Source organism: Oncorhynchus nerka, linkage group LG7 (assembly GCF_034236695.1).
Source record: "Oncorhynchus nerka isolate Pitt River linkage group LG7, Oner_Uvic_2.0, whole genome shotgun sequence".
In the NCBI taxonomy this organism is placed as follows: domain Eukaryota; kingdom Metazoa; phylum Chordata; class Actinopteri; order Salmoniformes; family Salmonidae; genus Oncorhynchus; species Oncorhynchus nerka.
Window position 1 is genome coordinate 33,285,203 of NC_088402.1, and position 26,437 is coordinate 33,311,639.

The 26,437-nt window shown below is 41.3% G+C and overlaps 2 protein-coding genes across 5 annotated transcripts; both read left to right on the forward strand.

The window, feature by feature from the left end:
- The first annotated feature begins 703 nt into the window (after nt 1-703).
- On the forward strand, nt 704-22,018 carry LOC115131480 (CMP-N-acetylneuraminate-beta-galactosamide-alpha-2,3-sialyltransferase 1-like). 2 transcript variants are annotated; one of them, XM_029663235.2, is made up of 7 exons: nt 704-850; nt 3,892-4,718; nt 6,834-7,030; nt 8,859-9,038; nt 15,821-15,866; nt 15,983-16,102; nt 17,259-22,018. In XM_029663235.2, exons 2-7 carry the CDS (start codon nt 4,428-4,430, stop codon nt 17,430-17,432), a joined length of 1,008 nt encoding a protein of 335 aa, XP_029519095.2. In that variant the 5' UTR covers nt 704-850; nt 3,892-4,427; the 3' UTR covers nt 17,433-22,018. The 2 variants fall into 2 exon arrangements, with proteins under 2 accessions (XP_029519095.2, XP_029519097.2); XM_029663237.2 differs by lacking the exon at nt 704-850 and adding an exon at nt 910-1,479.
- A 568-nt stretch (nt 22,019-22,586) lies between these two features.
- Nucleotides 22,587-26,437, forward strand: LOC135572452 (putative nuclease HARBI1). Of its 3 annotated transcripts, XM_065020442.1 has the most exons (11): nt 22,587-23,114; nt 23,426-23,496; nt 23,584-23,760; nt 23,851-23,912; nt 23,995-24,081; nt 24,169-24,210; nt 24,279-24,452; nt 24,532-24,567; nt 24,666-25,209; nt 25,491-25,592; nt 25,687-26,437. In XM_065020442.1, the coding sequence occupies exons 1-8, from the start codon at nt 22,957-22,959 to the stop codon at nt 24,565-24,567; spliced, it is 807 nt and encodes a 268-aa protein (XP_064876514.1). In that variant the 5' UTR covers nt 22,587-22,956; the 3' UTR covers nt 24,666-25,209; nt 25,491-25,592; nt 25,687-26,437. The 3 variants fall into 3 exon arrangements, with proteins under 3 accessions (XP_064876514.1, XP_064876515.1, XP_064876517.1); XM_065020443.1 differs by adding an exon at nt 25,279-25,394 and having other exon boundaries at nt 22,595-23,496; nt 24,169-25,209; XM_065020445.1 differs by lacking the exons at nt 22,587-23,114; nt 23,426-23,496; nt 23,584-23,760; nt 23,851-23,912; nt 23,995-24,081 and adding an exon at nt 25,279-25,394 and having other exon boundaries at nt 24,090-25,209.

Here is a 26,437-nt window from a genome sequence, read left to right on the forward strand (position 1 = left end):
GTTGTATGGTAGCCTATCCATTGTGAACAGCCAACCAGATTTTAAAAACAAATCAAGCAAAACCTCACGCCACTCCCCCATGTGATATATATTTTTTGTGTATATGTACTGACGTGCATGTGTAACTGATAAAAGCACACACACCACATGTTTTTGTTTTTTTACGTATGTAAATCGCAAAGTATTTTGTCTGTAGTGTCATTTTCGTTATGTATCGGACCCCAGTAAAGACTAACTGTCGCCAATGGGAATCTTAACAAAACCATATAGCTATGTGGCTGTAATTACGACACCAATCATTATGAAAGCTTTACACCAGTTTTTCCAACCCCGGCCCTCGAGTACCCCTAACAGTACACGGTTCGTGGTAGCCATTGACAAACACACCTCATTCAACTCATTGAGGGCTTGATGATTAGTTGACACGTTGAACCAGTTGTGTTTGAACCAGTTGTCCAGGGTTACAATACAAAAGTATACTGTTGGGTGTATTTGTGGACCAAGAAACACTGTATTGCGCAATGCTCTTGGGTAATTCCCAAACACCGGCCATTGCAAAGTGTTCCCAATTTTGTTGAATTTTTTTAAAAGTTTTTTTTTATTTTTTTTTTACATGTGTTCAAATTTTGCCCAATAGGTTATGGCGTTAGAGTCAGAGTTGTCACATGAATGTCACTATAAACACGTCATAGGGGTGGCGGCCCGAGTTGATGTCAATTCTTAAACTCGAATTCTGCTCTCGCACATCGATTTACTCGCTCATTGTGCAGTTCCTCTAAACACCTGCTGTGCTGTTGGACTCAAAGAAGCTGCATATTTCAACGGGCGTTTAAAAAACCACTTGAACCAGGTCAGTCATTTGTATATCTTTAGAGCTGTATTAGCTCTGGTGTGACCGGAGAGTGAGTGAGCCAGAAACACTTTTTTTTTCTTAAAATCGTTTTTGACAGGTTTTTATTTGTATGGAGCACAATACCACTGAGGAGTTTACAACGTCTACATTTTAGTCATTTAGCAGACGAGAGCGATTTACAGTTAGCGTAACACATTGGAAAGTCTCTCACCCTATCACAATATTGTACAAATTAGTTGCTGTATGTGCGGATGCTGGGGCATGCTGAGGGAGAGTTTTTGGGAAGGGGATTTGTGCGGCGGGTCACTCCTGGAGTGCGTTGTCTGTGTTCATCCAAACAAAATACAACTAGATTATTTCATGGGAAATCAGTGTCCTAGACTGTTTACGCTAGTCAACAAACGACGTGCGAGTTTCGGTGGCCTTACAGGTTCGTTACAATAGTTAGGTGGGACACCCACTTATCTCAGTCATTATGTATGCGTGTATGTGTGTCAGAGCTTGGGGGTAAAAAGTCAAGCGTAGGTCACAACAACATTTACGAAAGGAGCGCTCATGTGGCACATGGTGGTTCTACCTTCCACCAGCCAAGTTCTGCCAACACCGAGCATACTCCCCCTTTCTGGGTAAGAACCTCATGACACTTCAAATTAACTTCTAATTTTGAGTTGCGAACACATGTAAATTCAACATGAATTGCTCTAACCCGTGACATTATGTTGACCTGTGGTTTAATTCTGGTTAAAGTGAAAATAAACGGTGTACATTGACGGTTAACGTCAGTCTGATGAGAATAACGTATATTTTTAACCAGTGGGATAACTGTTTTACTACCGCTCTCTAAAATGAGAAGTGTTCTCTAGTCCGCTCCCAAAAATCAATCGGAAACATCCATGTTATCCTGTGTCCAAGGCTGAGTGCGTCTCCATTATAGTCCATAGTAGTGCTTCCACATTTGCATTTTTTTTTATATCTGTACTTTACTATTTATATTTTTACAACTTTTTATTCACTACATTCCTGAAGAAAAATAATGTACTTTCTACTCCATAATTTTCCCTGACAACCAAAAGTACTCCTTACATTTTGAATGCTTTGCAGGACAGGAAAATGGTCCAATTCTCACATCCCTGGTCTTCCCTACTGCCTCTGATCTGGCAGACTCACTAAACACACATGCTTTGTTTGTAAATTATGTTGGAGTGTGCCCCTGGCTGAAAAACAACAAAATGGTGAAGCCTGGTTTGCATAATATAAGGAATTTTAAATTATTTATACTTTTGGCACTTAATTTTAAGTATCAAAAGTACATGTTAATATACTTAAGTAAATGTAAAACCAAATACTTTAACTCAAGTGGTATTTTACTAGGGGATTTTTACTGTTACTTGAGTCATTTTCTATTAAGGTATCTTTACTTTTATTCAAGTATGACCTTTGGGTACTTTTTCCACCACTGGGGAAAAAAGCCTTGATAGCTTGTTGGAAGTCTGACATATTTTTAGGTCTAAAAGCTTTAACTTTGGGAAATGCTTACTATTCCTCAAACTGACACAATTAGAATTTGCTATCAAGCAGAAAGCACTGGAATTTTGACTCAATGTAAAAATGACCTGATCAGTCTTGTAAATGACTGTGTAATAGAATCTCATAAATCTGATTGTAATTTCTTTGAGGTGAGGAAACTCACTACAGAGTGTGTAATAGCTTTATTTTTTGATGGGGTTATTTTTCTAGCTAGAATGTCCTTTACAGTACAGATGTGCTGTCAAACAAGTAATACAAATGTGATTCAAGAACTCAACTCTGCAGAAGTTTGAGAGCTGAACTTGCTCAGAGGAAGCAGGAAAGGAATAAGCAATCTCTCGGAACACAACTTATCTGTTGCGCCATCCTGTAAAGTTGATGACTTGTATAAACCTGAGATTAGAAAAGAACCTGTAACTCCTCAGCCGTCATACTTTTCCTCCCTCTCCTGCTCGCTCGCTCTCCCTTATTTCTTTATTTTCTTCACTTGCAACCCCCCCTCCCTCCCTTCCTTCCTTCCTTCCCCTGTTGTACCATACAGCCTGTTCAGTCTGTCATCTACAGTACTTGGCCTTATGTCTCCAAGGGCTCCCTGAGTTTAATATGCCACATCTTACATTAGTGTGCATTAACCCCACCACACACACATACGCACTTTCATACACACACCACACACGTTCTCTCTCACTCAAACACACACACCTGTCAAATTCATGTTCCAAATACACATCTAATGGAAGTTCAAATGAGAAGTCACACATTTTAGATGTTGAATTATACCTATATGTCTTACAAAGACTTATGACTCCGAGTAGCAGTAGCACGATAGGCCTACTGTTTACACATTAGAGGTGATGTGGATATGTGCCATGGCCGACAGTTCAGATGTGATTATGAGAGGGTGATGTTTTTCTCAGATTAACCCGTCCACAGAACGATTACGATCCCTCCCACACAGCCTCAGACATTCCTCCATTCCATTATCTTCATCTCTCCCAGACACCCTTCACAACCCCTGCTCCTCTGTCTCCCTGCAGGGCAGACCCAGGGTTTCCTGGTAGATTCCTAGTTTTAAAAATAAAATCATTTAAACACCCCCAGCCTCTGGTCTGTGTCCCTTTTGTATTGGAGATCTGCACTAAATTGACATGACACAGATTTGTAATGATCAAAAATGGGAAGTTAGTATGTTTTTCTGCTAACCCCTTATTTGATCAACTCTGCCTACATTTTGACGAGAGATTTCTGTGTGGAATGTGGCTATAGACTTGCCTTGGCTGAATGTGAACAATTCTGTGACATGTTAACAGTAAACCCAGCCTGCTGCATAGTGGAGCTCTGTCCTTCTATGTGGAAGTAGATCCCAGGAGGTCTTCCTGCTTCTCTGTTTTTTTAGTACAAAGCTAGAGTTGGTTCTGGGAATTCTTCAAGTTGAATGCTGTTTTAGCACATATGATCGTTAATTTACCCAGCAGTGTGTATTTGTTTTAAATGTCTTGTTTGCCTTCTAGGTGGATGATTGACTGTACAGGCAGTGAATGCTAGACGCCCCTGTCACTGTCGTCACGCTGTCAACAGCAGAAGAGCAGATAGATGTAGTTATCTGGCCATTGTTAAGTTGACAGGACCATCCTGGATTGTGTACCACAGTGGAATTACCATACTATTGGTCAGCAGACGAATAATGGACATGTACAAGGATTCCTCATCTATGGATTTCAATGGAGTGATTTTTGTCTGACCAAAACATTTTCTATAGAAGGCCAAGGCTTTCCCTACAAAATATAAGGCGCTAGTATTCTGGTCACATTTTTACTGAGATGTTGTTTTCCAACGGCTTGAAGTGGAGCCTGTAATTGTGATGAAGACACGGCCTGTTTCTGTTCATCAGAGGAACCCAGTGTTCATCCTGTTATAGCCAAGAAATCTCCAGGGGAGGAATTATTCTCAGACATCCCTTGGAAATCTGAATTTTCAATAAGGGGCTTCTCTGTTTTTCCCTTCCCTCCGCTTCCCTGAAAATTTCATTTTTGTCTACCACTACACCATGTATCTATCGATGCAGAAGAACTTCAGGGCATTTACTGTGTTAGCCTTTATTGTAACTTTCACCATGTTCCTCTTCTGTTTCACTTTGAGAGATCCCTCTCTGTACTTCTTCAAATATGCCATACACAAGTCGGATAGCTTCTTCTCTAATGGCCAGTGTGGCTGTCGACAGTGTATGACAGAGCTGGAAGACGACCCCTGGTTCACTGAGCGGTTCAACCTGTCAGTCCACCCTCTGCTGTCTAGGAGGAACAGCCTGCTGACTAACGACACATACCGCTGGTGGCAGGTGAGATGTTACTACTGCAAGGGTTAGGATTGAGCTTGTACTAGGGTTAGGGTTGAACTGGGTTGTGGACATGAATCAAGGGTTAGGTTTAGGGTTGAGGCAAGGGTTAGTTGAACCGGGATGTGGACATAAAGCAAGGGTTAGAGTTTGGGTTAGTCTACCCTCTGACCTGTAGGGACAGTCTGCTGACTGACATGTACATGTACATGTGATGGCAGATGAGCTGTTCTGAGACTTACAGGTGAGTAATCAGAGGTGAGTTTGGTTCAGTCACATCAGGCAACCCATCCTAATGATAATCAGGACAAGGAAGAAAACAATGTGTCCATGACTACATTATTAATGATATGCACGTACCAACGCAATTAACTTTGTTTTCTTAACAATGCCATCTGCTAGTCAGCTATGCTTTATTATGAGGTGGCTAAAATTGCACCAGAAAGAACTGAATGAATACCATTTAACACTGCTAGAAATGTCTAGATTCAATAAACAGAGGGAAAAAAACTTCTACTCCCTTTTGCTCAGTCTTTCAGAGACATTTCTATTTTTTAACCTAATCTGTCACCATATTGATAGTTATAGGTTAGTTGAAATTAATTTGCTTAGGCATTAAATATGTGAACTTTTTTTATTGTTGCATTGCCCCAGATTCAAACCTATGATCTTCTGCTGTCTATCCATTGAATGAATCCACTGCTCCACAAAAGCTGGTAATTTTAGTCTATTCAAACAGACTCTATTTCAAAGGAAACAAGCACTCATTAAGATCCAATTAGTGGGCATGGCCAACACAACTGAACATACTTTAAGGGATACCTCGGGATTTCGACAATGAAGCCCTTTACCTACTTCCCCAGAGTCAGATGAAGCAGTGGATACCGTTTGTATGTTTCTGCGTCCTGTAGCCAAGCAGTTAAGAGTGTTGGGCCAGGGGCTTCCCAGGTAGCGCAGTGGTCTAGGGCACTGCATCACAGTGCTAGCTGTGCCACCAGAGACTCTGGGTTCGTGCCCAGGCTCTGTCGCAGCCGGTCACGACCGGGAGGTCCGTGGGGCGACGCACAATTGGCTTAGCGACGTCCGGGTTAGGGAGGGTTTGGCCGGTAGGGATATCCTTGTCTCATCGCGCACCAGCGACTCCTGTAGCGGGCGGGTGCAGTGCACACCAACCAGGTCGCCAGGTGCACAGTGTTTCCTCCAACACATTGGTGTGGCTGGCTTCCGGGATGGATGCGCGCTGTGTTAAGAAGCAGTGCGGCTTGGTTGGGTTGTGTTTCGGAGGACGCATGGCTTTCGACCTTCGTCTCTCCCGAGCCCGTACGGGAGTTGTAGCGATGAGACAAGATAGTAACTACTAACAATTTCTCCCCACGAAATTGGGAGAAAAAGGGGTAAAATTCAACAACAACAAAAATTGTTGGCCAAATCCCAGAGCCAACTAGGTGAAAAATCTGATGTGCTATTGAGCAAGGCACTTGTAAGTTGCTCTGGATAAGAGCATCGGCTACTACAGAGGTAGTTTTGGCTCAATGACTGGAAGTCTATGGGTATCTGCTAGCAGATTTCCAGTCATTGCGCTAGTTATTGCGCTATTGTGCTAGTTAGCAACTTCCTTCAAAATGCACGCAGATGTAAAAATGGTATCCATGAGTTCATCTGACTCTGGGGAAGTAGATACAGTGCCTCATTACCAAAATCACAAAGTATCCCTTTAATAGGATTATTTTTTGATGCTGAAAATAGAATGTATATGTTTTTAAATAACATTTTAGAACAAATGTTTTGTGGTTTTTATTGAGTTTTCTTGAACATGACCTTAAATAGAATGATGAGGAAATCTGCAGAAAACATTATGCTGAAATCCTGGAATTCCCACAGAAAAATGCTGTTTCTTAACGTTTTCTGATCATTCTGAGAACATGAGTTTAAATAGAACCATGAGGAAACGTTATGGGAAGGTTGTATGCAAAATAACCATAGGACAACCATGCTCTCACCAAGCAACATATGGTTCTCAGAACATTGTGGTAGCTGGGCTGTCTATGCTGTGTGTCTACCTCTTCTGTCTCTGCTGTCCAGAGTGGTTGAAGACACACGGTTTCCGTCTCTCTCCAGCGCTTGCAGGATCATAAGGACCCGGCCGACTTCAGCGAGGTGGTGGAGAAGTTGTTCCAGGTCATCCCTGATAATGATAACCTCTACAAGGACGCGGGGCCTGAGCGCTGTAGGACCTGTGCTGTGGTGGGGAATTCTGGGAACCTCAAGGGCTCCCGCTACGGACCCCTCATCGACTCCAGTGATGTCATCATCAGGTGACTGAGCAAGCTTGTTTTTTGTTTGAGAAGGGGTCAGCAGGGGTCAGCTAATGAAATGTACTCCTGAGAAAACGTTCCTTTAAAACCTTTTATTGCAGTGGGCTAAATTAGGGCCACAGTGATTTTTGGTAGTCTTAAATAAATCTATTTTGAAACAAAAGTATATACCTCACACACATTGTTATGAACTTATAAAAGACACCATCTTATAAAAGATGTAGTTTAAATTTGAAATTGAGTTTGCATACAAATATTACACTTTATATACATCACAGAAGACTGAAATATAACAAAACTGTTTGCCATAGAAACACAGGATTTTCTGAAATCTTTATTAATTAACATTCCACCCATGAGGACAAAGAGTGCGCTTTTGGTCATTGACTACAGGGAAGGCTACCTGCAGGTGGCAGTTAATAGCCCTTGGTTTTAAACGTGGTGAGACTAGACACACTCCAGCACATAGGTGGGGGTATGAACCTTTTCAGTTTATTTACCAACTTCCAACCATTCCCTCCAAGATTTCGCTGGGATTTGTTGTGATATTTGCAGGAAAAAATGCTTGATTTTGCAGAGGCAATTATGCAATTTTGCATAGCAATGTGCAACGATTTTGGCAAACTTGTTGCGGAAAGGCGCTGATGAGGGGAAAAAGTTTGTTTACGTGTGGCTTGATGGAACCACATGCGATAAATGTGCAATGATTGGTCAATTATGAGCTCTCTTTGTATTACAGCGATGGGTCAGTTTTATGCGATGACTGTTTTTTTTGCTGAAATAGTGCAGTGAATGGTAAAATTAGCAAGGAATTGTTGATTTTGCTAAACATTTTGATATCACGGAATCCTGGAGGGACTGGCCAATACATTCAAATAAGATTGGGTTTGTTCGAGCAGTGAGGTTCCTTTACCCCCATATCAAACAAAACATAACATGTATAGGCTACAATTAATTTGTCTCATCACTTTCATTTGTACCCCATGTAGAATTGCGGCAAAGTTGGTTCCTGTTTGTCACTTTTGGTCAAGTCCGTGTGGGTTAAGCAAAAGAAGCCTAATAATTGGTTGACAAATGGTGCATCGCACAATTCAGGTAATGGCTGCATGGAGCAGTTGGTGAGAAGCGACTTGAAAGCAACTTATTTATTAACTGCATGACCTTTGATCACATGGTTTTTGTAAAGTTCATGCAGTCAACATATAAGTCCAGCTTTAGATTTGATTTCTGCACGGTTTTTCAATGAGGAACCAGACCAACTATCAATGTGTAAATGAGGAGGAAAGTCCTTGGCTGAAATGGATTATACTGCTCATCCCACACTCACTTAACACACAAACATACAGAGAGGGAGAGAGATCCTCTCTGCAGAACTAACTAGAACAGGCAGAATCACAGCTTTCCCCTCAATGCACTCACTGTTACTGGGACACATATGAACTGTATGATCATGTGGAGAAGCAGGAATGCCACAGACTGCCACATGATTCATCACCATGTTCACATTCCAAATGAACTACATTTAATTTAGATACAAATTCAAGTTTTTTTTAACCTCCAGGCATCCCACCCTCAAAACAGCTATGTTGATTAGTATGTGGAAGTAGATTCATTTATATGTTATATTGCAGAAGATACTACCTTAACCGTAACCCTGCATAATGAACATGGCTCCTACCTCTGGCTTTGAGGAGGATGTTGGGAGCTGGACTGCGCATCACATCATGTACCCAGAGAGCACCATAGATCTGGACAACACCCACCAGTGTTCTGCTCCATATGTTATATTGCAGAATATACTACCTTAACCGTAACCCTGCTCCTGCAGAATGAACATGGCTCCTACCTCTGGCTTTGAGGAGGATGTTGGGAGCCGGACTACACATCACGTCATGTACCCAGAGAGCGCTATAGATCTGGACAACACCACCATTCTTCTGCTCATCCCCTTCAAGACTCTGGACCTGCAATGGATCACCAGTGCCTTGACCACCGGCTCCATCGAAGAGTGAGTGATCAATAAATATGCTCTATACGTTCACAGAAAGTATGTAAGTGCTCCTTAGCAAACCTTCAATAGAAACTGTAGTTGACGCCTGTGGAATTGTCTGCAAAGATGAAAGTATAAACAATGTTCTCATCACTGAGGTCCGGAATCATTTATCCTTCAAGCTGTGTAAACTTTCTGTTGTGACATGACTATCATTAATCTGATGACTGTTATTTATTTTATCAACTGTTTTTAATTGTTACTCGACTAAATTAATCATGTCACAATTAACTCATTAGGAATATGGAATATGGGGCACCATGCGAAAAGTTGTTTAACGAATTAAACTCTAAACAGTCAATTATTAGCAGTCAATTATGAATCATTACCTAATAGCAGTCTCATTCTGAACATCACATACTCTTTGCTATCTGCAACAACCCTAACTTTATTGATGAATCAGCAATACACAAATTGGCTTAATTATTTATTTTCTAACTAAATAATTAAACAGAATACATACATACACACGGCATACCACCCTGCATACCACTGCTGGCTTGCTTCTGAAGCTAAGCAGGGTTGGTCCTGGTCAGTCCCTGGATGGGAGACCAGATGCTGCTGGAATTGGTGTTGGAGGGCAAATAGGAGGCACTCTGGTCTAAAAAATATCCCAATGCCCCAGGGCAGTGCCCTGTGAAGGGCCCTGTGCAGGGTGCGGTCTTTCGGATGGGACGTTAAATGGGTGTCCTGACTTTCTGAGGTCATTAAAGATCCCATGGCACTTATCGTAAGAGTAGGGGTGTTAACCCCGGTGTCAACCCCGGTGTCCTGGCTAAATTCCCAATCTGGCCCTCAAACCATCAGGGTCACCTAATAATCCCCAGTTTACAATTGTCTCATTCATCCCCCTCCTCTCCCCTGTAACTATTCCCCAGGTTGTTGCTGTAAATGAGAACGTGTTCTCAGTCAACTTTACCTGGTAAAATTAACAGATAAATAAAAAAATTAAAAAAATAGATTATTGATTAGATGTAATACAATGAAAACAGGTCCCTAGTGGACGAACAAAAGCATCACTGCTTGGTTAAAAAAGGGAGGGGTCAATAGAAAGGGAAAGGGAGAGACATAAATTCAACTTATCATTGTTACGTTTGGAACCTACGCTCAAAGGAATAGTAATACTTTGCACATGAACCACCGCTCATTCTGATAGGAAATGCGTTATATAAATGTATATATTTACGCGTAGATGTCTTTCTTCAATCGATCCGTCTATGGGGAGTGGATCGATGTAAGGCTCTGGTTGTCCACCAGAGGTCACAATGTCCTTAGTTGTAGAGCTGCTCTGGTAGGAAAGTGTTTGTTAGAATAGATATCTCAGATGTACCAACGGTTGTCTGAGAGGGATTCTTCCTTCCCACCTCGTGTCTTTGAGTCAAAGTTCTAGGACCACTTTTGCATGCACAGCTGCAGACTGTGAATGTTCTGGTCTAGTCTTTATCATCTTCACTCTTGTTGAGGTTGAGAGCTTCAGAGTTTCTAACCATTTCTACGTGTAGACCACGGTCTCACGTCTTTTGGTTTCGTAGTGGTCTCAATGATTGAATATTCAGGGTTCAGCTCCCGTACACTACACGCCAGTATTAACCCGACAATGTACTGGTCTCACCATTTTCAGCCGTGTAGCCACCGCTCCACTCTTTCTGGTGTTGTAGTTTTAACCATTCATGACGTCCGGCTTACACTGTCCGTCTGCTTGGTCTAATGTAAATTTCGCTACCAAGGCTTTTATCCTCTGGTAAAAAGGGGACATTCCATCGTGCCAACACAATGTCTGTGCTCACTTGGGCATGGTTACTGACTGGGCACAAGTTTATATGAAAAACGATCTAATTTAGAAGGTCAAAATCACATTGCTATCATCACAAAAGTATTCTCATATTTAATATATTTTATACAATATTTAGATGTAAAGTTGATACAGAATACCTACACTTTCAGAGTGACAGTTACTTTGTTATACCATCCTTAATGACATCACAAAATAACAAACAATATGACATAATTATTCTTTAGATCCCCATCGACCAGTCTTAGCATTTGGATGTCAGGAATAATGTTCTCCTTTTATTGATGTAAACGTTTTGGCGGAAAAGAGACTGGAACAAAGAGGTTTCAGTCTTCCCATACTAGAGAACCAGAGGGAGAGTTTCTGCAAACTATTTAGGTCCGGCTTTTAAGTCTTAAAACCCCCACTCCTCTCCTGTGTCTTTACTGGCACCTTGAGTATCTGGCATTTGGGGTAAATGCCAGATGGGTTGGTCCATTTTTAGCCAATTTGGCCTGTCTAACTTGGATTTTCTGCGCAACATGATTACGGTCTTGGGGGCTTCAAGGAAGAACTAAGCCAGTGTGGGGGCCTCAAGGGGAAAGAATGGGCCGGTGTGTTAGAAAAGCCAGGGCTAATTTCTGGTCCCAGAGCAGTCCTGAGTATCTGGGTAGCTTAATAATGTTAAGGGTAAGGCCTCCCGAGTGGCGCAGCGGTCTAAGGCACTGCAGTGCTTGAGGCATCACTACCGATTCGGGTTCAATCGCGGGCTGTGTTGCAGCCGGCCACGACCGGGAAACACATGAGGCGACACACAATTGGCTTAGCTTTGTTAGGGGATGGTTTGGCTGGCCATAATGTCCTTGTCCCATCAGGCTCTAGCTGCTCCTATGGCGGGCCAGGTGCATGCACGCTGACACGGTCGCCAGTTGTATGGTGTTTCCTCTGACACACTGGTGCGGATGGATACCGGGTTAAGTGAGCAGTGTGTCAAGAAGCAGTGTGGCTTGGCAGGGTTGTGTTTCGGAGGACGCATGGCTCTCGACCTTCGCCTCTCTCGAGTCCGTACGGGAGTTGCAGCGCCGGGACAAGACTGTAACTACCAATTTGGATATCACGGAATTGGGGTACATACATACATACAGTTGAAGTCGGAAGTTTATATACACTTAGGTTGGAATCATTAAAACACATTTTTCAACCACTCCACAAATTTCTTGTTAACAAACTATAGTTTTGGCAAGTTGGTTAGGACATCTACTTTGTGCATGACAAGTAATTTTTCCAACAATTGTTTACAGACAGATTATTTCACTCATAATTCACTGTATCACAATTCCAGTGGGTCAGAAGTTGACGCACACTAAGTTGACTGTGCCTTCAACAGCTTGGAAAATTCCAGAAAATGTCATGGCTTTAGAAGCTTCTGATACACTAATTCACATCATTTGAGTCAATTGGAGGTGTATCTGTGGATGTATTTCAAGGTCTACCTTCAAACTCCGTGCCTCTTTGCTTGACATCATGGGAAAATCAAAAGAATTCAGCCAAGACTTTAGAAAATAAATTGTAGACCTCCACAAGTCTGGTTCCTTGGGAGCAATTTCCAAATGCCTGATGGTACCACATTCATCTGTACAAACAATAGTACGCAGGTATAAACACCATGGGACCACGCAGCCGTCATACCGCTCAGGAAGGAGACTCGTTCTGTCTCCTAGAGATGAACATACTTTGCTGCGAAAAGTGCAAATCAATCCCAGAACAACAGCAAAGGACCTTGTGAAGATACAAAAGTATCTATATCCACAGTAAAACGAGTCCTATATCGACATAACCTGAAAGGCCGCACAGAAAAGTAGCCACTGCTCCAAAACCGCCATAGAAAAGCCATACTATGGTTTGCGACTGCACATGGGGACTTTTTGGAGAAATGTCCTCTGGTCTGAAGAAACAAAAATAGAACTGCTTGGCCATAATGACCATCGTTATGTTTGGAGGAAAAAGGGGGAGACTTGCAAGTCGAAGAACACCATCCCAACCTGGAAGCACGGGGGTGGCAGTATCATGTTGTGGGGGTGCTTTGCTGCAGGAGGGACTGGTGCACTTCACGAAATAGATGGCATCATGAGAAGGAAAATGATGTGGATATATTGAAGCAACTTCTCAAGACATCAGTCAGGAAGTTAAAGCTTGGTCGCAAATGGGTCTTCCAAATGGACAATGACCCCAAGCATACTTCCAAAGTTGTGGCAAAATGGCTTAAGAACAAAAAAGTCAAAGTATTGGCGTGGCCATCACAAAACCCTGATCTCAATCCTATTGAAAATTTGTGGTCAGAACTGAAAAAGCGTGTGCGAGCAAGGAGGCCTACATCTGTTTGTGAGCATTTCTCCTTTGCCAAGATAATCCATCCAGCTGACAGGTGTGACATATCAAAAAGCTGATTGTAAACGACATGATCATTACACAGGTGAACCTTGTGCTGGGGACAATTAAAGGCCACTCTAAAATTTGCAGTTTTGTCACACAACGCCATAGATGTTTTGAGGAAGTGTGCAATTGGCATGCTGATTACAGGAATTTCCATCAGAGCTGTTGCCAGAATTAGTTAATTACTCTACCATAAGCCGTCTCAATGTCATTTTAGAGAATTTGACAGTACATCCAACAGGCCTCTCGACCACGTGTATGGTGTTGTGTGGGTGAGCGCTATGCTGATGTCAACGTGAACAGATTGCCCCATGGTGGCAGTGGGATTATGGTATGGGCAGGCATACGCTATGGACAACAAACACAATTTCATTTTATCGATGGCAATTTGAATGCACAGATATACCGTGATGCGAGCCTGAGGCCCATTGTCATTCCACTCATCCGCCGCCATCACCTCATGTTTCAGCATGATAATGTTGCAAGGATTTGTACACAATTCCTGGAAGCTGAACATGTCTCATTTCTTCCATGGCCTGCATACTCACCTGACATGTCACCCTTTGAGCATGTTTGGAATGCTCTGTATTGACGTGCCAATATCCAGCAACTTCGCACAGCCATTGAAGAGGAGTGGAACAACATTCCACAGGCCATAATCAACAGCCTGATCAACTCACGCTGCATGAGGCAAATGGTCACACTGGTTTTCTGATCTATGCCCCTACCTTTTTTCTTTATTTTTGTCACGGTATCTGTGACCAACATGCATATCTGTATTCCCAGTCATGTGAAATTGATAGATTAGGGCTTAATGAATTTATTCAATTGACTTTGAAGTTGTTGCGTTTTTATATTTTTGTTCAGTATATTACATTTTAGATAATTGGATCTACACACTGCAGCTTTTATTTTCATACAGCCTAGCCTACCTGTGGTGCAAATCAAATCATTCCCAAATCAACATTGGTTATATGACCTCACACCCAGAACATCTTAAGACTGTGGTTTTAAATCATGTTCGTGTGTGATCTTATGCATGACCCTTGACCTTGATGGGAAACAAGCCTCTGCTATTTGCATCTGGATCTGGTCATCTTCATCGTTAGGACTGTCACTGTGTTCATCTATAAAAACATAAATAATGTGACAATGTGTTTGCAAACTGTTACTTGGTTTAACTGTTTGTTGGTACAGTAACCAAAACAGTATCAGTGTCACAAATTCACTATGAAATGTAACATTTTCTAACCTGAAATTGGGTTTCTTTTCCAGACATGACAACCTTTTACTGAACATATTACTGGTATAGGCTACTAGTTTGTCATGAGGAGCTCATATTCAGTAGTCTGTTAGCCAATGCCGATAGACGGGCCACCACAAAGTAAACAAAGTTGGTGGTGCCTCTGTTTCATTCAGAAATAAGGTGAACTTTATCAAAGATGGCGGTTTATACTGACAGGACCCCCCTTCCCCCTGCTGCTATAACAGCCTCCTGGAAGGCTTTCCACTAGATGTTGGAGCATTGCTGCGGGGACTTGCTTCCATTCAGCCACAAGCTTTAGTGAGGTTGGGCGATTAGGCCTGGCTCGCAGTCAACGTTTCAATTCATCCAAAAGGTGTTCAATGGGGTTGAGGTCAGGGCTCTGTTCAGGCCAGTCAAGTTCTTCCACACTCACCTCGACGAACCATTTCTGTATGGACCTCACTTTGTGCACGGGGGCATTGTCATACTGAAAGAGGAAAAGTCTTCCCTAACTGTTGCCACAAAGTTGGAAGCACAGAATTGTCTCGACTGTCATTGTATGCTGTAATATTAAGATTTCCCTTCACTGGAACTAAGGGGCCCGAACCATGAAAAACCGCTCCAGACCATTATTCCTCCTCCACCACCAAACTTTACAGTTAGCACTTTGCATTGGGGCAGGTAGTGTTGTCCTGGCATCAGGCAAACTTGGATTCGTCCGTCGAACTGCCATATGGTGATGCATGATTCATCACTCCAGAGAACGTTTCCACTGCTCCAGAGTCCAATGGCGGCGAGCTTTACACCACTCCAGCCGACGGTTGTCATTGCGCATACTGCTTGTGTGGCTGCGCAACTTAGGCTTGTGTGGCTGCTCGGCCATAGAAACTCATTTCATGAAGCTCCCGACGAACAGTTATTGTGCTGATGTTGCTTCCAGAGGCTGTTTGGAACTCTAATGAGTGTTGCAACCGAGGACGGACTATTTTTACTTACTTCAGCACTCAGCGGCCCCGTGTTGCGCTTGTGTGGCTGAACTGACTCTGTGGCATCCTATAACCGGGCCACGTTGAAAGCCACTGGAGCTCTTCAATACGTCTATTCTACTGCCAATGTTTGTATATGGAGATTGCATGGCTGTGTGTTAAATTTTATACACCTGTCAGCAATTGATGTGACTGAAATAACCAAATCCACTAATTGGAAAGGGTGTCCACCTACTTTTGTATATATAGTGTATCTGTGATAATACTTTGATAGTATTTATATTATGCATTTTGCTTCCCGTAGAACATACGTTCCGGTCCGGTCCAGGATTAAGGCAAACAAGAACAGGGTGAGTGAACCTTTGGTTCTGTCTGTAATAGCACCCTATAGTGGAGCATAACATTCCAATTTAATGATTTCAACTTCTCACAAGGTCAAAGTCTTTTTTGTGTTTTTTTTTTGCAGGTGTTGATATACAGCCCAGCCTTCTTTAAATATGTCTATGACACATGGCTGGAGAGTCATGGCCGGTATCCCTCCACTGGCTTCCTCAGCCTAATGTTTGCCGTGCACATCTGCGATAAGGTGAGTCCACCCACCTTCACAAGCTTTACACTTCCATTTGGCTGTCTGACAAAGTTCTATACACCTTGAGCGTGACTGCAAAGCATGAGCTGGGTTCGCGTTGAGTTTGTGCTGAGGTCTTCGAGTTTAAAGCCGTAAAAAGTGTCCCAAATTGTTTTTATTTTTAATTACTGCCGATGGAATTGAAGTCACCGCCTGCGTTGGTGAAATGGCCGTACGCTGTGCAACACTGCATTAGCTACCCACCACTTGGCTCAAGCAGCAACGCTGCTCTACAAATACATGTTGGGCTGGAAAGAGGGGCAGAGCACCGAGTGTTATGCTAATTATCTCCATCTACACTGAAGGTGTGAATTGCAGGCAATTACCATGTCCTAGGCAGAAGCCATTAGCCCAAAGAAAGAGAAACATGTTTCAAAGTTGATACATGTGCCTCCAGGTATAAATATATGTATATTTTAATGACATTTATTTCATATTATTTAATACATGATTTTCAAAAAGTGTGATCTATTTGAAGTAAAAATTGAAAATATACTTACATGAAACATTTAATTTTAAGACTTCAGGAAATAGGGTAACTGCTATGTTTAATAAAAATGCACCCATGGTTGCCTTGGTTGTCAACAGCCTTTTTATATATTCGTCTTTTGAATGTAGAAAAACAGGAATCTATACAGTTTATCCAAGTGATGCAGAGGTAGGGGCAACCGTCTTTGAACGAGTCACACTGCCAATGTCCTGTAGTTGTTACATAGTGCTTGACTGAGTCAATGTTAGAAGCGCAGACTTTCTAGTAACTGTATACTGACATCTAGAGTTAGTGCATTGCCCTTATCAATAGGCCTATGTTTTGTACGTTTCAAGAAAAATAAAAAAAATCCACAAATAGATTCATTTGATTTTTGTCGATCTAATATGTGTCAGAGTACCAGGACCCATATAGACGCTTCAATCAGTACAGCAACATTCCACCTCATCAGTTCTGTAGCACATGGTATTATCTGGGTCAAAGCACATATGTGTATGACTATAAGTCATATGGTAGTCAGTGGCATTGTGCACCAAACAAGTTTGGGGGAGGGGGGGTGGCACACTGATGGCCAAATCCAGGGTGGATGAGTATCTCTGCATAATGGTGTATTGTATCATTTAGGTGAGTGTGTACGGGTTCGGAGCGGACCGGTATGGGAACTGGCACCACTACTGGCAAAATAATTACCACGGAGGCGAATTCCGCAAAACCGGGGTGCATGATGCGGACCATGAGAACAACGTCACCCTGCTTCTGGCTGATAAACACAAAATTGATATTTTCAAAGGCTTCTGATATCTGGAGATGTCATTGGCCTGAGACCATCAAGCCTCATCAGCCTAAATCCTGTTGACTCAGGGATTATCCACTGGGGATAAACTGGTTGAAATAACATTGTTTCAACGTAATTTGTCACTGTGTCGTGATGTGGAATGCATGTGTAAAATGTCTTGGATTTGCAAAAAGTCATCAATGTAAACAATTGTTTTGAGGGTGAAATTTCAACCAGGATTATGTCATGGTAACCTATTTTTAAGACACAATTTATATAAAATGTTACATTTGTAGCTTTTTGTAACAATGTCAGATCTTTAATGTTATATCCACTATCAGACCCCCCCCCCCACACACACACACACACAAAAAGTTGGTTGTGAACTAACACTTGTACTTTTTCCCCCCTGACTAGCTCTGACTTTGCTGATAGCTACTTCATTGTGGATAAATGTACTTACTGTAGGTTTAACAATGCAAAGGAAACGTAACCATACTTTATCAATCGGATACCATCAATGATGCTATTTAGGCCTATATAGCATTTGCGACCGTCATCAACAGCTATTTGAATTCAACCCAGGATTCAACTAAAAATAGACAATACATATAGGCAAATGGTTTGAGTCTTTTAGTTAATTTAAAAGTTAATAATGTATGGGGGGGTTGCGCTAAGCTGACATATGGAATTGTTTTAGATGGTCATACTATGAATCCCTTAGCTATTTGATTTTGAATTTTAGAACTCCTTTAGGTATAAAAAAAATGTTTTGATAAATTATTAATTTTGGCCTTTACTACTAAAGCACATTGAATAGCACATTCATAAATGGCAAAAAGTAACAAAAAAATCATAAGAAACAAGGTTTTGAAGTGTCTGACATAAACCCAGTATATATAAAAATTTATATATATTTTTTTGTGTATATTTATTTGTAAAAAAGAGTGCACGTTCAAGATCACAGGTCTGTTGACCGCTTCACAATTTCTACAATAAACAGCATTGATCACTTGCATCATGTCATATTAATGTCACGTATTCTCAACTGCAATCTGTCATTTGGTTGTGCTATTAGATGGAGCACAGTGATAACACATTAAGTTATTGTATAAATAACATATGACATTGTATTCCCATTTTAACTTTGTTGTGCTTTTAAATGGTCTTAAATCCAGTGATACACATGTACAGTGCCTTCAGAAACTATTCACCCTTGACTTTTTCCACATTTTGTTACTGCAGCCTGAATTTAAAATGGATAACATTGAGATGTATCACTGATCTACACACAAAGCCACATGTCAAAGTGGAATTGTTATTAATTTTAACTAATTTATAAAAACGAAAAGCTAATTCACTCCTTTATCGCATGCCTAAATAAGCTCAGGAGTAAATATGTGCTTAGCAAGTCCAGTAAGTTGCATGAACTCACTCTGTGTGCAATAATGCTGTTAATCCATTTCTGAATGACTCCTTTCTGTACCCCACACACAGTTATCTGTAAGGTCCCTCAGTCAAGCAGTGAATTTCAAGCACCGATTCAACGACAAAGACCAGAGAGGTTTTCCAACGCCTTGCGAAGAAGGGCACCTATTGGTAGATGGGTAAAAAAAAAGCAGATATAGAATATACCTTTGAGCATAGTGAAGTTATTAATTACACTTTGGATGGTGTATCAATACACCCAGTCACTACAAAGATATAGTTGTCCTTCCTAACTCAGTTGCCGGAGAGGAAGGAAACCGCTCAAGGATTTCCCCATGAGGCCAATGGTGATTTTTAAACCAGTTGCAGCGTTAAATGGCTGTGATTGGAGAAAACTGAGGATGGATCAGCAACATTGTAGTTACTCTACAATTCTAAACTAAATGACAAAGCGAAAAGAAGGAAGCTTGTACAGAATACAAATATTCCAAAACACTGTTTGCAATAAGGCAATAAAGTAAAACTTTGAAAAATATGGCAAAGAAATGTCCTGAATACAGAGCATTACCGTATGTTTGGGCAAATCCAACACAACACATCACCAAGTACCACTCTTCATATTTTCAAGCATGGTGATGGCTGTATCATGCTATTGGTACGCTTGTCATCGGCAAGAACTAGGGAGTTTTTTTAGAATAAAAAGAAAAGGAATAGAGCTAAGCACAGGCAAAGTCCTAGAGGAAAACCTGGTTCAGTCTGCATTCCAACAGACACTGGGAGACAAATCAACCTTTCAGCAGGACAATAACCTTAAAATGCAAGGCCAAATATTGTACAATCCAGGTTTGCAAAGATCTTGGAGACTCTGCTGTCTCCAAAGTTGCCAAAGTTGATTCTAACATGTATTGACTCAGGGGATTGAATACTTATCTAAATAGATGCCTGTTTTATTTCCCATAAATGTATTTATTGTGTAGATTGTTGACCAAAAAAAATGACAAATCAATTTTAATCCCACTTTGTAACAAAACGTGGAAATAGTCAAGGGGTGTGAATACTTTCTGAAGGTACTGTAGGTGACCACTCAACCAAACAAAAACTAGACATTGTTTCTCCGTTGGAATTGACTTGTGCTTTTAGACAGTTGAAAGCATAGTGATAACACATTGGGAATTCAACAACCTTTCGGCTGTCTTTTTGAGCGAGTGAATATAGATTGTAATCTCATTGATCAACGTCTCAACCAAATATTACCCAATTGTCCACATTGAAATGATGTGTGCCCAGTGGGTATGGTTTTGATACAGAGCTGATGCTGGTTGATTTATATAGATGACTGAAACAAAACTATTTCATATTCACATTTAGCCACCATGTACAGTCGTTACCCCATAAAACAGAAGGGTGTCATTTTAATGTCACGTATTCTCAACAAAACTATTTCATATTCACATTTAGCCACCATGTACAGTCGTTACCCCATAAAACAGAAGGGTGTCATTTTAATGTCACGTATTCTCAACAAAACTATTTCATATTCACATTTAGCCACCATGTACAGTCGTAACCCCATAAAACAGAAGGGTGTCATTTTAATGTCACGTATTCTCAACAAAACTATTTCATATTCACATTTAGCCACCATGTACAGTCGTAACCCCATAAAACAGAAGGGTGTCATTTTTGGGGGGTAATTAAGTGCCTTATCCATGATATTCATTTGACCAGTTAAAGCAGGTCCAAAGTGCCTTTGTTATTCTTGTGAGGGAGCAGTGCAATATTCTTTGATAAATGATTTAACATGTACAGTATTACAATTCTGGAGCTGCTGCTCATGACAGCTCTGCAATTACTCATGACCAAATACAGTATTATTATTTATGACAGGCTTTTCAGATGTTACGGGCTTCTCAAAAACATCTCCACTAGTTGGACTCTGATACAGAGAGATGTATCAGACCTTTAACGATGATGGGAAACTGTAGTGACCTAGAACCAGTGGTGTAAAGTACTCAAGTAAAAATACTTTAAAGTACTACTTAAGTAGTTTTTTGGGGTATCTGTACTTTACTATTTATATTTTTGACAACATTAATTTTACTTCATTACATTCCGAATGAAAATGATGTACTTTTTTACTCCATACAATTTCCATGACACCCACAATTAATCGTTACATTTTGAATGCTTAGCAGGACAGGAAAATGGTTAAATTCCCGCATTTATCAAGAGTAGATCCCTACTGCCTCTGATCTGACGGACTCACTAAATAATGTCTGAGTGTTGGAGTGTGACCCTGGCTATCTGTAAATGTAAAAAACAAGAAAATAGTGCTGCCTGGTTTGCTTAATATAAGGAATTTGAAATGACTTGTACTTTTACTTTTGATACTTAAGTATATTTAAAACCAAATACTTTTAGACTTTTACTCAAGTAGTATTTTACTGAGTGACTTTCACTTTTGTCATTATCTATTAAGGTATCTTAACTTTGACTAAAATGTGACAAATGGGTACGTTTTCCACCACTGCCTAGCATTGAGGGGAATATTTGTTTGAAGTTTATGAAATGTGATATCATTGAAGCCAGTAAGATTCAGAACCACTCACCCTTTACTTTTACATGGGGTGCTTGAATCTTGTGTTATTGCACTCATTCATGCATTTTAAATATATTTTACACTCTCGCTTGCATATTTTAATATTTTCACCTTTTAAGATGACAAAAAAAAATCTCACAGGAGAAATGACATGGTAAGATAACTGATGTTCCTGCGTTATTCTATTTAAAGTATCATAAGATAAGCTGAAGGATGCCTCTGTGATTGATTTATCTTTGGGACATTAGGACTTTAGTTATGTGCCTTGAGGCAACTCTGCCAGTCAATGGGTATTTTCATTGCTCCAAAGTCTTATCCTTCCCCCCCACACATTTTTTGAGCCATGGGATAGATCTCAATTGCATACTCCTCAAATCCTCTCTCCTCATCTCCTTCTCAAAATCCATTGGATAAGAAAACAGAGGTCCCGCCCCTCTGACCTTTTCCTCCAATGGGTTTTGAGAAGGAGACGAGGAGAGAGGACACAAGGCGTTTGCGATTGAGCTATTCCCATGTTTTACATTACAAGTTTTGAGACCCTGTAACATGTTTCATTTTAATAAATATTTGTTTAAAAAAGGAGACCAGTAACACCATGTATGATTATTATTATTAATGGTCAATGAATTCAATATCAGTGATAATAACACGCTCCACGTTTAAAAAAAACACACACACGACCGACTTTGGTAACTATTCTGCCCTTGATTTGCGTTCCCATGCAAAACTAGACAGATAGCTAACAACTAAGTCTTCAATAAAACTCCCAAGGCGTGACTTTTCTTGAATGAATATATTGTAAACGTTTATGTTGTGAAACTGCAAAATACAGAAAAGAATATACTTTAGTGTTCAATTCACACCGACATACTGTAGCTGTACATTAAACATTTGAAGTTGCATAAATACAAAACACGCGCTAAGGTACCATGCATCTGGCATGATGCCAAACCATATAGCTAATTGTTAACCATATGGTAATTGGCTCCTTTCATTACTCTAATAATGTATAACCATCTATGTAGAATAACAAAGCATATTACACTAGAAACAGTAACAAAACTACAGTATTGTATATTTTACAATTCGTTTGCATGACGCATGAGCAAAGTAATACAGCTAACGACATACATTAAAGGCATTTCAATTTGTGAGTAAATGCAACCAACATTGATATGTAAGCAACTCTATCAATAACAAGATTATCATCATTAGCTAAATGCTTGAATCGAATTTACAAACAAATATTTTTCCAAGGCTGAAGCGTGACAAGAAATAACTACATTGAAAGACCTGGGGCCTGTTGCACAAAAGTAGAATTAAGACATCCGGGATAAATGACTCAGCTGAGCTCAATGAAGCCAAAACATGTGCGTCCAGGCTTAATTGGTTGCACAAAGACCAAGCCAGGATGAGCAGACACGGATTCATTAAACCAGGTGAAACCAATCCTGGATAGGTGCGCGCTCACGGCTCACTCAAATAGACCCCGCCACAGATCACAGATTAACTGATTTACCATGGCAACTAGAGCCGCGTACTTTTCCCCGTCGGAAGCACAAATCCTCATGGAGGCATACGAGGAGGTAAAAGATATAATTAAGAAGAAAGGCAACACCGCCACAGTGATAAAGCAAAGAGAAAAAGCGTGGCAAAGTATTGCAGACCGCCTGAATGCGTAAGTAGTGCACAATTACACACTCACCGCTCCGCTGAAACATCACAATTACAATTCAAATATTTAATTCACATCTCCAAAAATGCAGTTGTACTGTAATTATGAAACGGTTACATTTTTAATTGAAATGCACTGCAGATATGAGTGAAATTGTGTAAAGTAACTCCATCACACTGTATAAAGCTATGATAAATTTTTTGATATTTTTACTGAAAACAAGACAAAAATACCAAGTAATTTTTTGCAGTGTGACTCCATTAAATGTGTGTGTGTGTGTGTGTGTGTGTGTGTGTGTGTGTGTGTGTGTGTAGATTAAACATGAACGGGCCAAAATGGACATGGCAGCAGGTCAAAATCAAATACAAGAACATTCTGCAGAATGGTATGGTCCCTGACTAATATTTAACAAAGCACAAGCATATATTGTACCCAGAAGGTGCCTGCTCACACATTGTCTGTACTGTTTTAGCAGTGAAAAAGAATACCCACAGACAAGGCACGGGTGGTGGGTCACCAAAGGCTGACCTTACCCCAGCAGAGGACATGGCCTTGGCGCTAAATAAAGGCAGGCCCGTCTTAGAGGGGATCCCTGGGGGGAAAGAGACGAGCATAGGTTCCTCCCAAGATGCCACCCGCTTCATTCAAGGTATGTCCTTCCATCTCTACATGGGATACAACCACATTCATATTGAATCAATTTGGACTGTCTGACTTTGGTTTACCTATTGCCTTGCAGTGCCTGGCAGCACTGTGTTCCTGTTAGAGCCACCAGCACAAGCACCAGACGATGCTGATCCAGTGAGTACTCCATCAAAGGCATACTGTAGGCCTGGCATGTCTTGTCTACTAGCTTCAATATGAATCCGATTAAATGTGATAGGGTGAAGGCCCCAGTGCAGCAGCAACAGCACATGATGGAGACAATGATGAGGAGGAGACCATCTCTCTGGATTCCAGAAGGCATGAGGTATCATGTTAAGACTGTGAAAGTACTATTTACTCTACAATGGTGAGGAGTCCTCATCAAAATCAAAAAATCTAATTTCTTTTACAGGACCCAGATGCTATACAGTGGGAAAACCAGCCTGGCAACATAGTGCATATTAATAAAAGGACACCACATCCTGCCAAATTCCAGCTGCGCTAATTGTATTGTGTTCACAGAGCTCACAAGCTATCAGAAAGTTGTATGGCAACCACCTCCGGCGCCAAATAGAACTGGCAGACATAGACATTCAGTACAAGAAGAAAAAGATGGAAAATCTTGCACTGGAGTCCGAAATAAAAAAGAGGACAATTAGGAAACTGGACCTTGAAATAAAAAAACTTGAGAGGGAGGTGAGATATGCCTTCAATGTACACTGTATGCTAACTGTAACACAAATGTATTAATCATTATTTTTCTTTCCTCCCCCAGCTCCAAGAAGATGACACAGCTCAAAATAAAAATTAGGTATATTCTCGTAAAGTCAAGTGAGCCATGACATATGAGCTCTTATTGTGAGCACACAGGACGGTGGCATCTTTCTAAGGTTTTTTTTATTTTCCCAGCAATCAGTACAACCAAGTCATCGTTATAAGGCATCGCCCTCTTTTGCCCACCCCCAGCACCAGGTGTGGCCACTAGCCTATATGAAGGCCCAAAATTGTGTGTTCCTTTCTGCTCTGACAATGGCATGCCCATTCGTGCGAGATGTGGTGGATGAAGAAGCACTTGTGCTGAGGAGAGCCTTCAGGCGAGAAAGGGTCTTCAGGGCCGGTTGGACCCACTGGCCTTCCCTGATGACCATCTATATGAAAGATACAGGTTTTCTGCAGATGGCATCAGGTATCTATGCAGACTACTGGGTCCCAGGATTAAGCACCGCACTGCACGGAGCCATGCACTGAGTGTGGAGCAAATGGTTTGTGTGGCCTTGCGCTTTTTTGCTAGTGGAGCCTTCCTGTACTCAGTGGGGGATGCTGAACAAGGCCACAATTTGCCGCACAATAAGGAGTGTGTGTCTGGCTATCAAAGCATTAGCAGATGTCTTCATCTCCTTCCCTGGCCACAGAAGACTCTGTGACATCAAAGAGGAGTTCTATAGGATTGCAGGTAAGAGGATCTACAAATTACAGGACAACTGTTAACACATAGTAGGATACTCATTACTTTGTGTGACAGGTTTCCCCAATGTCATTGGTGCAGTGGACTGCACACACATAAGGATAAAAGCCCCGCAGGTGCCCATGAGGCCGATTTTTGTGAATAGGAAATCCTTTCACAGCATTAATGTTCAGGTGAACATAACTTTTTGATATTGTCCATTGACGAACACTCTGCATTGCCAGTGATGTACATTGATTGGTGTAATATTCCTCATCTTATGATTTCAGATGGTCTGCAATGCTGACTGTGTGATCAGCAATGTTGTGGCAAAATGGCCTGGCTCAGTCCATGACTCCAGAATCTTTCGGGCCTCTGAAATCTATCACAAGGTAAGCCACACAACCCCTATTTATAACCATCATGGCTGTGTCAAGAATATCACTGTGTTTATGAGGTAGTAATGATGAGATTTTGTGTTGACAGGTGAATTCTCTGGTGTGTTGCTGGGAGACAGGGGTATGGCTGCCAGCCTTTTCTCCTGACACCTTTCACAGACCCCAGGAAGCACAGCAGGCCTACAACCATGCCCATGCCAGGACCAGGGCCAGAGTTGAAATGACCTTTGGCCTCCTGAAGGCACGCTTTCACTGCCTTCACAAATTAAGGGTCAGCCCTGTTAGGGCATGTGATATTACTGTGGCTTGTGCTGTCCTCCACAATGTGGCCTGCCTGAGGAAGGAGAGGGCCCCCAGAGTGCCACCAGCCATGGACTGGGACAATCCGGCAATCTTCCCTGATGACGACAGTGGTCGGCTGCTGAGGGACCAATATGTGTTGAATTATTTTAGTTAGTATGTGTGCTTTCAATTTTGGTTAAATATGTCCTGCGGTGGCAGAGGAATTTGGTTTTTTTGGGTTCGTTTTTTGACGAATTTGGCCTCTTATGATGTTTGTGCGGTATACTGTGTGTAATACAAGGCTGCAGGGAGGCTACTGCATCCATTCATTTGTCTGTTCAGTTGATGTGTATGGATTTGTCCTGCATTTATTTTAGTGTGCAGACATGCAGGGTGTGTTATATACAGACCTTTGAATGTGTATGTATCATTTTGTATAATATGCTTGGATTCTGTGCTTTCCATCTTGTAGAGTCACTGTGACTTCAGTTTCGAAAGGAGCTGATGGTTTACCTGCTTTGTTTTGTCCTTATTCAATAAAGGAACATAATGTTACA